Source organism: Limulus polyphemus, unplaced genomic scaffold, assembly GCF_000517525.1.
Source record: "Limulus polyphemus unplaced genomic scaffold, Limulus_polyphemus-2.1.2 Scaffold774, whole genome shotgun sequence".
Classification (NCBI taxonomy): Eukaryota; Metazoa; Arthropoda; class Merostomata; order Xiphosura; family Limulidae; genus Limulus; species Limulus polyphemus.
Genome location: NW_013666384.1, coordinates 174,891 through 188,180, shown reverse-complemented (window position 1 = coordinate 188,180; position 13,290 = coordinate 174,891). Strand labels below are relative to the sequence as shown.

The following is a 13,290-nucleotide window of genomic DNA, read 5'->3' as shown; positions in this document are numbered from 1 at the left end:
GGCTAGGGTGCAACAGACTGTACTTGGCAAGTCAACTACATCCCAAATCTCCTCGCGGGGTACTGACATTCACGAGGTTAGGATGAGGATCAGACCATCTTCACATCAAACCCAAGAACCGGGGAAGTGAGAACCACTCAGATTCCTGGGAATGACACAAGGATTAACTCTGAGCTATCAATCCAGTAACTTGACATCCAGTATTGAAAGGATATCATCACATGCAATCAATTCCCTCAACCGTGAAACAGGCCGGGACCCTCTAAATGGCAATAACATCCCTGTAAGAAGAGAGAAAGAGGGATAGCCAAGGATAGAAAAGGGACAATCCCATGTACCACCTTGTGACTCACAACACAGATGGAGGAAAGTGAGAGAGGAAGACAGACAACTAAAAACCTGTGTGAGGAATTATGTTGTTTGGTTCACTCTAAATCCAAAACCTGCCCACAGGGACTGACATCCACATGAGGTTAGGATGAGGGCTCCCAATTGAAAGGGTGAGCTTCATTCTGACATCTCACTCTGTTGTATTGATTATCACAAATTGGAGGATATTATGTCATCTACACTTGCAGAATACCACTGCCCTACTCTGCACGGAACAGTTATAGCCATCTTTGTGTGGAACCAATTCAGGAGGGTGCCTAAACAGTTGACCACCCCAGCAGCTTGGAACTGGTAAGTAGTAAGGACTCCCATACTCCACTAGAAGAAAAGGGGGTGAGAATGCACTGGAACATCCAATGCAATGGGTGATCATGAAACCCTATTTTGAAAAGCAGACCATTCTGATTTATTCAATCGAGGTATGGCAGGGATGAGCAGCTATCCCCTTCTGCTTTACCCATGAAGTCCATGGGTGGTACGGTTCAGAACGGCCAAATTTATGAAGCAAAAGTCACGAGGTTATTCACTCAGAAGCAATCTTGTGAAACACCTTATCTCAGTGGTTAGCATTATGAACCCATAGAAGATAAAGTGTAAGTGAACATGGCTGTACAGTGCAGATTGAGAGTAAAATAATACCTGGTCAGGCACCACTTGCCATAGAGCGAGATCCATGTAAGGACTGTATGAAGGATGGGCCTCTGAAATAAAATAAAGCATTAAGAGAGACTTACCAAGTCTTAGAGTCGCACTGAAGTTTGAAGAACAGCCACAGGTGAAAGGCAAAACTGTGATATGATGTAAATAATGGGAAATTAAAGTGTTGGGGTGGTCTACATGCCTGATTGCAAGATTTTCTCCAAAGGCCTACAAAGACGAGAAGCGAATGAAAAGGGGTGAGATTAGATGAGAAGTTACACTGAACCAATTTCGACAGGAAGGGAACAAGGAGGAATAAGTCAACTGTATCAAACAATGAACCAAACTGGTGATGGTAGAAAAAAAAAGACTGCCACAGGATAAAGAGTTGGGAATGGGAACCACAGATGAAAGCTGTGCAAGCAATACAGCAATGAAGGGCATGCACCAGACATAGAAGTCTATCCGGATCAGGAGGAGGGTAGAGATGAGAAATAGAGGGAAGGGAAATAAGCAAAAAGAAGGAGTTACACTCTCAAGCTACCAAAGTAGAACCTGTGACAGGGTTGATGGAGGAGGTTGGAGAATAAGAAAATTGGTACATGAGGGAATAATTGGAGTTGGTGCAAATGAGGAAACCACAGTTGAGCCAGTCAATTGGGAGCTATCAGAAGGACCTGGCAAGGAGTAGCATGGATTAGGGAAACCACCCGATGAAGCAATCAGACAGGAGGATAAACATATAGGAATTTGTGTGACTAACCGTGGGTGAAGGCATCGATAGCCAAAGCCTGAAGATGAGGTACCAGGGACCAAAAGAGGGGTAACTTTGTGATCAGGGTGGTGGCAAATGCATGGATGTGAGGAAAACCCCACTTACTGCAAAGCAACTGAAAAACGAGAGGATAGAGGGACCACTCCAGCAGATATATCTTGTCAGGATGGGAAAGTCGATACACCATTAGATTGAAAGCACCCAGGAAATGACACACAATTAAACGAATGTAATATATGTAGGCCCAATAGAGGAGATTCAATGAATGAAAACAGAGGGATCTCGACTGGGTGCCATCTTAGTGATTGAGATATGCCAACACCATCAAATTGTGGAAATGAATCATGACCAGACAAGGTTTGGTTAGAGGGAGGAAGTGGTCCAAAGCTCAAAGGATGGCTAGAAGCTCTAGGACGATGATATGGAATAACTGCTCATCGACCCAACAATCCCCCATGCACCCTAGCCCTGAAGGGATATGTCCTTAAACAGATGTAAATCCAGACAAGGAGGAGGAAGTGGGAGTCTTGATGATGTGTGTCTTGTCCCACCACTGAATCATATCATCTGGTAGGGAAGGAGGAAGTGTAATAGAAGCATTCAAGGGATCCTGAGCAAGGTTCCATTGATTGTACAGAGTTCACAGTAGGAAACACGTGTGCATGACCTAGGGGGACCAGCAGTGTCATAGAAGACCACATCTCCAAAAGCAATAGAACCTCATGTGCAGAAAGTGAGAGAGCAGATAGTGTGTGATGAACTGACAATTCCACAGAATGGAGTCAGAGAGAAGGGCCCAACTAAGGTAAGTGTTGAAATAGACACCCAGATGTACAAGTTATTGGGTAGGACTTCTCCAATTTGATCAACAGGCCCACCCGAGCCGCCACTTGAAGAAGCTGACGAGTATGACTGGCTGACTCCCATTTGGAATGGGCCAGAAGAAGTCAGTCGTTCATGTAATAATGGTAATGCAGCTCCAGGGCATGAAGATAATAAGCAAAAGCCCTGACCACCCAACAGAAAACATAAGGTGCAAAAGCAAGTCCAAATGTTAGGGCACGAAACCGGTACACCACCCTGTACTGGACAAACCGAAGATATGGACGAGACCTTGTTGAAACAGGAATATGCAGGTAAGCATTGGTGACGTCCATGTTGGTCATCCATAATCCAAAATGCTCATTGGAGGATGAAATAGGACTCCATGGTGAAATGGGTGAGGTGAACAAAGTGATTGAGGTGGGACAAATCGATGACAGGCCTCCAGTTCCTGGTTTTCTTGGGAACAACAAATAGATGGGAGTAATATGCTGGTGAATGATGAGTAATAGGTTCGATAGCCTGTTGAGTGAGGATGTCCTGCACCACCTCTGATAGATGCTGACAAACAACGGGATCCCGAGGTGAAGGGAAGGAAATGGGTAAAGGGGACAATGGAGGTGTGGCAAGATTTCAAAGACTCCGGGAACATATCAAAGATGAAACACCAGAAAAATGGAGCAATACGTAAATCCAGTAGATAAGGTGCAGGTAAATGGACCCTTGATAAGACAGCATCCTAACCCAGAAAGTCCCAACAACAGAGAAACCACACATGTAGAACCAGAGCCAAAGATGACAAACAAGCCAACGTGGAAGTAAAGAGTGTTATGTCCCCAGAAAACCCCTCAGGATTTCTGGTAAGAGCCTCAGACAGGAGATGAATTGTGGAAAGATACCACAAAACAGTCGTGATGTAAGCAGAAAAATTGAGCAAGGGTTATACTAACAGGACATTTGGGGCCCACCCCCCAGATTGGTAAAACAGAACCCAACAGTTGCTGGTCGAGATAAGGACAGTCTGTACGAAGATAAGCTAGGGCAGACTGATCCAAAGCCCATGGGAGATTTGGCATGCTAATGCCATTGTGTAACTGAGAGATGAATTGTTCAGCAAGAACCCAAATGTCAGGGGATGGGAGAAAAGGAATGACGTGAGTCATAAGAAATGGAACAAGGGATAAAACATCACATACCTGAGAAATAAAGTCAGAAAAAACCATAGAAGACAGAACTGAATCATTAGGAAAGGTATGGGAAGGCATGGAAAATACAAGAGGTGGAAGCAGGTGATCAAAGTCCTCGTCGGCCTGCATAAGTTCAACAGGTTCAGGAAGTATGGCAATGTCTGGCAATAGAGGTTTACCCATGTAACATTCCATCTCCCTGTGAATAAATGTAGACAAATCTCCTGTCGGGTTGCCCACACCTGAAGCCTGTGATAAAGCACCTGTCGAAATTGAGACACCCAAAGTGGTGACATTGACTTTGGAATTCATGCTTCACCAGAGGTGCATGCATCAGATGAGTGTATTATGCTCCTATTGGGAATAGCTTACACATGATGATTTGCATAAGACGTTGGAATCACTTAATTCCAATAGAGAGGAGCAGATGGCTTTTAGCATGCATAAAGAAAAAGTTTGCAAATAGAGGACAGCAATGAATGAGAATAGTTAATCTTGTGAGAGGAAGGAAGTACGGTATCGGAATACATACTTTTAAGAACATTCTTGTCAAATTTCAAACAATTTCATTCACTAGTTTTATTTTTGAAAGACGTTTCGTGAGAGTTAACTTAATTTTCTTCCAATTGACATATATTTTCCCTAAAAGGTTAGGTAGTGAATTCACATTGAAAAAAGTTTTGAATTGTTTAGATTTTGAAGTTTCATGGTGTTATGTATACAACTAGCTTTGATGCTGAATCTTTTTACACTAATATTCATTTACAGGAAAGTGCTGAGCTATACAAACACTGAATCCCATGTTCTTCACTTATAGTTAATGGTTTATCCAAACACACGTTTTCACAGTTAAAAAATTGTAATTTCTGTTTAATGATCTTAAATTATGATCAAGTAGATAGGTTAGTGGAATGTTCAGTTAGTTTAAAACTCATTTGCTACAATTAATGACAAATTTTTCAGCTAAAAATATGTTTATATTGAAATTTTACATTTATATTTGAGTATACATATAAATCAACATTACCTTTTCTACATATTTTAATATATTGTAAACAAAGTTTTAAAATAAGTGTATATCATAAATCAGCTTTTGACAGCTATGTTTTTATATAGCATCAAAAAATTAATTAAAAAAATCTTGATTAATTGTGTCTACAAGATTATGAGCACTTGCACTATGTTGCATGAGAAAACAGAATACAGAAATTTATGAAATTTGATAAGTTGAATAATAATCTAATTAATACTGAAATCTATATAATGTTAAACATGGTGGTAACCACTAAAATTTCACAATTTCATCTTCCCAAAAAACTACTGTAACAGTATACAGAACAACAGTTTCTTTCTAGACAAAGTATACTTATCAATTGAAATCTCATGTTTCTTTCAGTTTTCAGAATGACAAAATTATTTTGTTTTAAGGATATTATTACATAAAATAAATATCCACTTGTAGTTTGTCTTGTCTTTGCAGCATCAACAAAATGTGTAGAATCCACATTTAGATGGTTATCTGCTCATATGTCTGGACAGAATAAAATGTCCATGCATATTCTACCAATTTCGTTATAACAAAAGTTACTGAAGATGAGTTGCAACTACACATTTGTAAGTTTGGTAATTGTTAATCTAAATCAGCATTAAATAAGAAAAAATTAACTTGTCCATTCTTCTTAAAACTATAAATTTGTTCCAATTCTGAATGACAATTAATGATTAGTGAAATGTTAAATTGAATTAGTAAAGTATTTAATAACATCATTCATCTTATAACACGTCTTTAGTCTTTATTTTTTCTTTTACATATATTATTCCTATTTTTAAAGGTTTTCTTTACTTCACTGGACTGTTATTAACAAAAGAAAAGTTGTACGGCAATATTTTGCAATGAAATATAACAAATGCATTGTTAAAAACATCTGGATTTCATCCTGCAGTGTGAATACCAATAAATCATACCTCATACAATAATAACGAAAAAATTCATCATTGAATTAAAACGAACTACCTGTGAAAGAGATCGGTGTCGAAAATGATGTGAAGGGGAATGAGATTTGGTACTTCCACTAGATGAACTGTTCAGACTACTAATGCTACACATGCTGGATTTTCGAGATCCAATAGAACTAGGTGAGCTAGGAGGTGTCTGTAGAAAAATAGAAATATGATGTAACTACAACTTTCTTATTTTAAAATACCAAATAAACAAAATTTGACATTTTCCTACACTGAAAATGTATTTCCAATAGATTTTTACCTCTCACAGAATAGCTTTTCCCAACTTGTACTGCCCTATATATATGGACAAATTTTTGCTCACCACTAGCTTTGTTCTCTCACCTACCCTCATGCGTTTTCAAGTGAGGAAGCTGTTATAGGATGTAAACGAGCATGTGACAATCCTACACCAATAGGAGTGTGACACAACTCCTAGCACAGCTGAATCCTTCTATGCAGCTTAGCCCAACTTCATTTCGATATTGAGCAAAAGAAAGGAAAAAGACACTGGAAGTTAGGAGAAAGGGTGGGAAGTGTGATTGGAGGTAAGAATCTATCGGAAATACATTTTCAGTGAAGGAAAATTTTATCTTCTGATACAATATCTTACCTTCGCTCAGAAAATAAATACAATTCTACATTGATGTGGTGGAGGGACCAGTGTAACAATACTTCGATGAGCTCCCATCAGAAAACACCCAAAGGAAGCCCATGGGATGTGTGAATAAAGAGTATGTAAAACACACTCATGGGATATTGCACCATTTCTGAGCCAGGTATACTCCTCACCCATGAAAATGATGTGTTGTAATGAGGGCAGATTCATAGGAATGTCCCCAGAAATAAGGAATGGAGTGGCATGGGTGCAGTGGACCAAAAGCGGAAGTTTAACCTCAATCAACACCAGCAGTACCTTGATAGGAATATCCAGCCCATAGTAGGAAAAGGGTCCTATACCATTCACCTTGAACACTGGAACCAGAAGGAAAGAAGATCTTCTGTTCCAAGGACCCGCATCATCATGTTTGCATGTCCAACACAACCAACACTGGTACTCCTGAGAACTGACATCCAGATGATGGTAGAAAGGTGGACAGCAATGTGGAGGTTCAAATCCAGTCCAGAACCAGGTAGCATTGGGACTGAAGTGTCCAGTCTGTGGTAGGAATAGGGTACCTGGGCCATTCACATTTGAAGTCTTACGTGGCTGTTCCAGCTCTAATCGACACCAATACCCCAAGAACTGACATCTAGGCAACAGTAGGAAGTAACACAACCAACCAGTTCCAGAGAGGCAGAAGGAAATGAATCAAAGCCCCAACAGACAGTGACAATTCAAAAAGACTGAAATGCAGAGATAACTCATCAATAGTCCAAGGGCCCAAAAGCTCCAGGGTATCTAGACACATACCCCAACCTAAAAGAGAAGCATCCGTGAAAAGGTGCACCCCAGACTACACAAAAGAAGGGTAATACTTACTATGGAGTTGTCTCTGTCCAACCACCAGACAAAGACAACATGAAGGGAAGGAGGGAACTGGACAGGGGCATTCAAGGTATCCCAAACGAAGTTCCACTGAAGAGGTTGCACATGGGCTTGCCTGTGGAGAATTAGGGCCTCCAAAGAAGCCCACATTCCCAAGAAAGAACCTCTCATGCAAATGGAAAAGGAGATGAGGAAATGGCCTGAACCAGAAGCTCTGTAGATCATAGGCAAAGGGTAGGCCTGGCAAAGACAGGAATTGAAAAATACACTGAAATGAACAAGGTATTTAGTGAGGAAGAGGAAGGACTTCTCCATCTTTATCAGTCAACCTACCCATGCAGTCTCTTGAAAATACTGAAAGTGAAGGGAAGAGGTGGCATGCAAAGCTGCTAGAAGCAGCAAGTCGTCCATATAATGGTAGAAACAAAGGCCCCTGGAATGGAGAAGATGGGCAAAGGCCTGACAACCCAACAAAAACTGAGGGAGCCAAAGCTAGCCTGAAAGGAAGAGTCCAGAATTGGTTGATGCAACCATGATGGACAAAACAAAGGAAAAACTGGGATGATGGTGAGATGAGAATGTGGAGGTAAGCATTCAAGACAACTAACCTTGTCATCCAAAGACCAGGAGTGAAAGCCCATCGACTGGTTGGTAAAACTCCACAGTGAATTGGGGAAGGTCTAGGAAATGATTCAAGGAAGAGAGATTGTTGATGGAGCACTAGTCCCTGGGGACTATGAACAAACGAGAATACACACCCGGCTGTGGAGGATCTCCCTGTTCTATAGTGCCCTGGTGAACAAGATCCAGAACAACCTCAGAAAGACATTTGCTGGAAATGGAATCCCAAGAATTGGGGAAAGATATAGGATGAAGAGAAGGGGAGGAGGAGAACTGAAATGAAGAACAAGCCCTTGAGAGAGAACCAGCAGAACTCAAGAGTCTGTAGTAAAGGACTCCCAAATGATGGCAAAGCACAAATACCTGGCTCCCACTGTACCCACCAGAATTATCAGGGATGCTGAAGCTGTTGATGAACAAACCGACAAAGAACCTTGGAGACCCATGGAGCAAGCATTGGAAAAGGGGAAGAAGAAGGGTGAAGGGGGAGAAGACACAGGTACAGTTGCAGGATGAGGTAGGGAGATATGGGAGGCCAATGAGAAGAGGGAGGTGTGCAAATGTGCAGACTTAATTCTGGTCTTCAACGACCAAAAAAGGGAGCCATATACAAGTCCTGCAAGTAGGCTGGGGTAAATGTACACAAGATAAACGGAGTTCCTACCCAAGAGATCCCAACAAAAGTGGAGCCATGAGGGTACGAGAAAGACAGAAGAGGTCAATAGTCCAAGTAGCTGTAACATTAAACTCAGAAGAATTCATTTTAACAAAGAATGTAAGTAGTAAGGTTCAAACAGGGAGCTCCAAAGAATCACGTATTATAATAAAAGACACATAATGCGAACGTGTACTCGCCGAAATTTCAGAACACAAGTGTAGCAAACATAAAGAAAATTGTAAGTTCTCTTAAAAAAAATAAGGAATTGATTGAAAATTCCATAAAGGAAAGCATGAGCAAAAAATGCGTCTGAGTGTCAATCAAGAAGTAAGTTGGGCTAAGCTGCATAGAAGGAGTCAGCTGTGTTAGGACTCGTGTCACACTCCTATTGGTGTGGGGTTGTCTCATGTTGATTTACAGGCTATCATACAGCTGCCTCGTGAAAACATGTGAAGGTAGGTGGAAGTATCAAGGATAGTGGCGAGAGAAAATTGGCACATATAGAGGGCAATACAAATTGGGAAAAGCTATTCTGTGAGTAGACGTAAAGTATCGTATCAGAATAAGACTAATTTTTTCTGAATCATGATTACCTGTAGAAATGTTAAACAAACCACATGACTACCTTTCTTACTTGTATATTCCTCTACTACTTTTCCTTGATTTTTTCACAATAACTGTGAAATGTATTTCCTGAAAAGACAAATTACAACTGTCGTTTTAGAATTAAACTGTTTCAAATATTTTTAAATGGCATATATAAAAATACTTACTATCCTAGCCCTAAAATTGCTTCAATTATTTTTAATATAAAAATGAAATGACTATTTTATTTTTAATTAATGTTAATTTTCAATCAGACTTACAATTCCAGTTTTATGAAGTTTTCCAAGCATATGTTTGAAAAATAATTTACCAATAAGTGCACTAACTATTCTATTAACATGATCAATTTGTTTCAAACTCTGTTGCTGATAAATGTTCTTCAAATTCTAAATTATATTAGTATGAATAGTTTGTTTCTTTTATTGTTAATCTAAAAAGGTTCAGGTGTAACTAATTATACAGACCTGCAAATTTAAACTTTATAAAAGTTGTTTTAGTTTAATAATGAATTTTCCATATTTCAGCTGTGCAGATTTCAAAAATAATATTAATTTTTTCTATCATGTAAGGGTTTTTTTACAAATCAAGGGAAAAAAACTCTTACTTTGATCAAATTATTATTTCACTTACCACATTGAAAATTTTTTATTATTATGTTTGGTCTAGAAAAATCTATAGACAGTGATTGTCAACAAAGCATAACAAAATGTGCCTCAATTACAATGAAAACCATTTACTTATGTAAAAGTAAATATGATGTTTTGTGAAAAATCTGTAAGTGATGGAGAAAAATGGATATTATTTTTGGATTCAGTGTATAAGAATTACTGTAAACAGGTCAAAATTTCAAGACAATAAAATCATCGCAGGCCTGTGTTATTTAACTGATTGTGAAAATAGTTTTGAAGAATTGGCAGACCTATTAATACGTAAACAGTTCATGATCATGTGCTCAACTGACATGTCACTGTTTCTAAAGCTGCCATACGACATGGATGAGATGATCAAGCTGGCAGAACAGCATATGGAAGCTCATGGAGGGAGTATAAACTGGCAAATCCAAGAATAACCAGTGGTGGCTGACCAGAAACAGGAGTCTACCAAAGGTGACGGGAGATTAACAGAGATAAATAGGAGAACAAATGCTATATTTGTTATAAAATAGGACACATTGCAAAGGAGTGCAAGTCCATCACCAACAACCAACAGCATAATTCTCAACATAAAGGAGCTGGATGTTCTGGTAAGAAACAAGAAAACGGTGATTGTCACCATGGATGCTGCTCCCAGGAGAAACAGAACATAGACAACTCATCAGATTCACCACAAAAAGGAAGTGCTGTTTCCATGATTAATCAATGCATGACTGATGGTCAGCTCCAGTTAGCAAAATGATCAACAGTGCCAGTGGAGATTGGAGCATATGATAAACTCTGTGAGGTGCCAACAAATCACAACATGTCAGTAAGTGAAGGCTATGTTAGGGACAAAAAAGTCCTACGAGACACTGGGTGCTATAGTACAAAAGGAACTACAAATGTTGGTACAAACCACAAGCGGAGACTTCATGTGTGAGCTGATAACAGTCTTTGTATATAGTATAAAAAATATTGTAAACATTTTTCTTGAAGAGGAGCTTATTGTCGAATATACAAGACTGTGTAATGCAAGAGTTATTATTTAGTTCATTTAGTGATCTAATATTTAATGACTATTTAGTTTTTATAACAAGTGCTAAAAGTTGATTATTTTAAAAGAGATAGTTACGACAAATTTTGTTATGTAACTCGGTAAGAATCGTATGTTGTGTGTCTAGTTCAATTGTTATAAACTGACATCACATTACACGAAACTTCTGTATTTTTCATGTTGCTTTAAGTGAGTATTGTTACACCATAGCATATCGTAGTTTGTAGAAAGTACTAGGCCTCAGTTGGGCAATGTATATATATATATATATATATAGGCAACCAAGTGAGCACAGGTGAAGTTCAGTAGGAAAATGTTAAGTTAGTGAAAGTGAAGTTAGACTGCGTGATTGATAGTTTAGCCGGAACGAGTGATATTTTAAAGTGAGTTTCACAGCTTAATAGAGATAAGAAAAATTTGTCTTGTCAATGGGTGCTCTAAATTAATTAAACCCGCCTGTGTGGACACTGATGAAAGGAGACAATTATTTAAAGTTCTAGATACAATTGTGATAACCCACAGGGTAGTGTAAGTGAACTTATCGCAGATTTTACAGTAAGAAACGGAGTAGAGAAAAACAATTCTTCTTGTGAATTGAGTTCTAAAGTAACTGAACCAGCCTCAGTGGACTAATGAAAAGAAAAAGAAAATTGATTATAGTTTTAGATACAGCTGTAATAACCAACAGCGTAACAATTTTTTGTACATACGTTTGACTTCTTTTGAATATATATTATTTTAAAAGAAGTGGATTGTGTGCTGTCCGTTTATTGTTCGAATTTATTGCCAAAATGTTCCAGACACCTACTGTAAAGAATCTGGCCTCATAAAACCTGACACTGATTATAAGTCATACAGAGCTCAAGCCTCAACTCAGATAATTAAGTGCAAGTTGGTCAGAGTTGAATGTTGAACTCAGGACCAAATTAATCTAAAGGCAAAAAAGTGTAAAACTTATATAAAGTGAGCATTAAGCTCAGAATCTAGCATAAATCCAATGGAAAAAAACAAATTATAATATTTTGTACAAGATATGTTAAGACTACATAAAAATCCATTAAACTACACTACCAATGAAATGCAATAGAGTTATTAAAAATATAGCCTTGGAGAAATTGATGAGATAGTTTTATGGTGAAAACAAATTTGAATATATGCAATCAAAAAAGTTATCATACTTTGTCTGATAAAATGACATCCTTGAAAAGAAATTAAGCAGTTGTCACAAAGGATAATCAGGTTAGATAAAGTCTATAAAATTCAAGTGAAAATCATATTTTTCTAAACCTGGAAAAGCAAAACCTCTTGTGAACTAAAAGAAAATGACGGAATTAGCATTCAGTGTTATTTATAACTACTCACATTATAGAGAAAAATGACATGTTACGAAATATATATATATATATTGTCCCTTATAAATAGAGTATAATACTAGTTTAGAGTATAAATTTCACATTAATCCTTTTACTACAGGTGGGTGGATTCCACACAGCCTGTATTCCCCAAAATAGCCATAAAATAGTTACACTGTAACTTTTTAAAATATATGCATATCTTCATGAAATTTTGCAGATTATCAGATAACATTATGAAGCTTTTGTAAACAAAATATCAGACTATTTAATTAACATTTAAGATTTTTTGATTAATGATTTGCTCGTGCATTTTTTCTTTTCGAATGTTGACTATCCATCATGCAAAGTAATTTTCACATGCAAAATCTCTAGAACCTCCAGATAGTTATCAAACCATTTTCTTTTAGAAGCATTTTTATATTTTATCCATTATTTTCACTATTTTATATTTTTGTATCAGTTTGGTCAAATTGACTGACCTCATAACCACCATAAAACCTTAGAAAATAGATATAAATTACACTTTTCTCATTTTAGAATGACTACAAATTATAACACAAAACTACAAATGTTTAGTCTAAATAACTTCAATCTCGTACAATTTTACATCTATATATATATTTATCATTTTATTTTATTGACCTTTCAACCATGTCTGACTAGCATTACAGAAGTTGCAATGACGCAGCACACATGCACTGATGTTACCATAACCAATAGCATAAAACTGGTCTTTACAAAGTGACCTGTCTTAGCTTTGTCCTTGGGGACCAGGATTTTGTAGGATACAATCACATTTTAGTTATAATACATTACATAGGTACATATATTATTACTATTTACAAATAAATTCTTAAATTTCAGTTATTTTTCTTAAAACATAGAATGCTAAATAAAGAAATATAGAGAACAATGATCTCTTCTACTTATGAAGTTTGTACTCACTTTCCATTTGCAATAATTTGCTAAACCTTGTCAAATTCTGCAAGTGGAGGATGTAAAACAAAATGATTTTTTAGGCTTTATATATGCATTTTGAAATAAAAAAAGTCATAAAT

The 13,290-nt window shown here is 37.6% G+C and overlaps 1 protein-coding gene across 2 annotated transcripts in view; it reads right to left on the bottom strand.

Annotated features, from left to right (window-relative positions):
* Positions 1-13,290, bottom strand: part of LOC106460458 (mucin-4-like) — a 174,739-nt gene that overhangs the window by 43,034 nt on the left and 118,415 nt on the right. For both annotated transcript variants that reach the window (XM_022387178.1, XM_022387177.1), the window contains one exon: positions 5,828-5,965. In XM_022387178.1, coding sequence (XP_022242886.1) covers positions 5,828-5,965 — 138 coding nt within the window. The remainder of the gene's footprint in view (positions 1-5,827; positions 5,966-13,290) is intronic.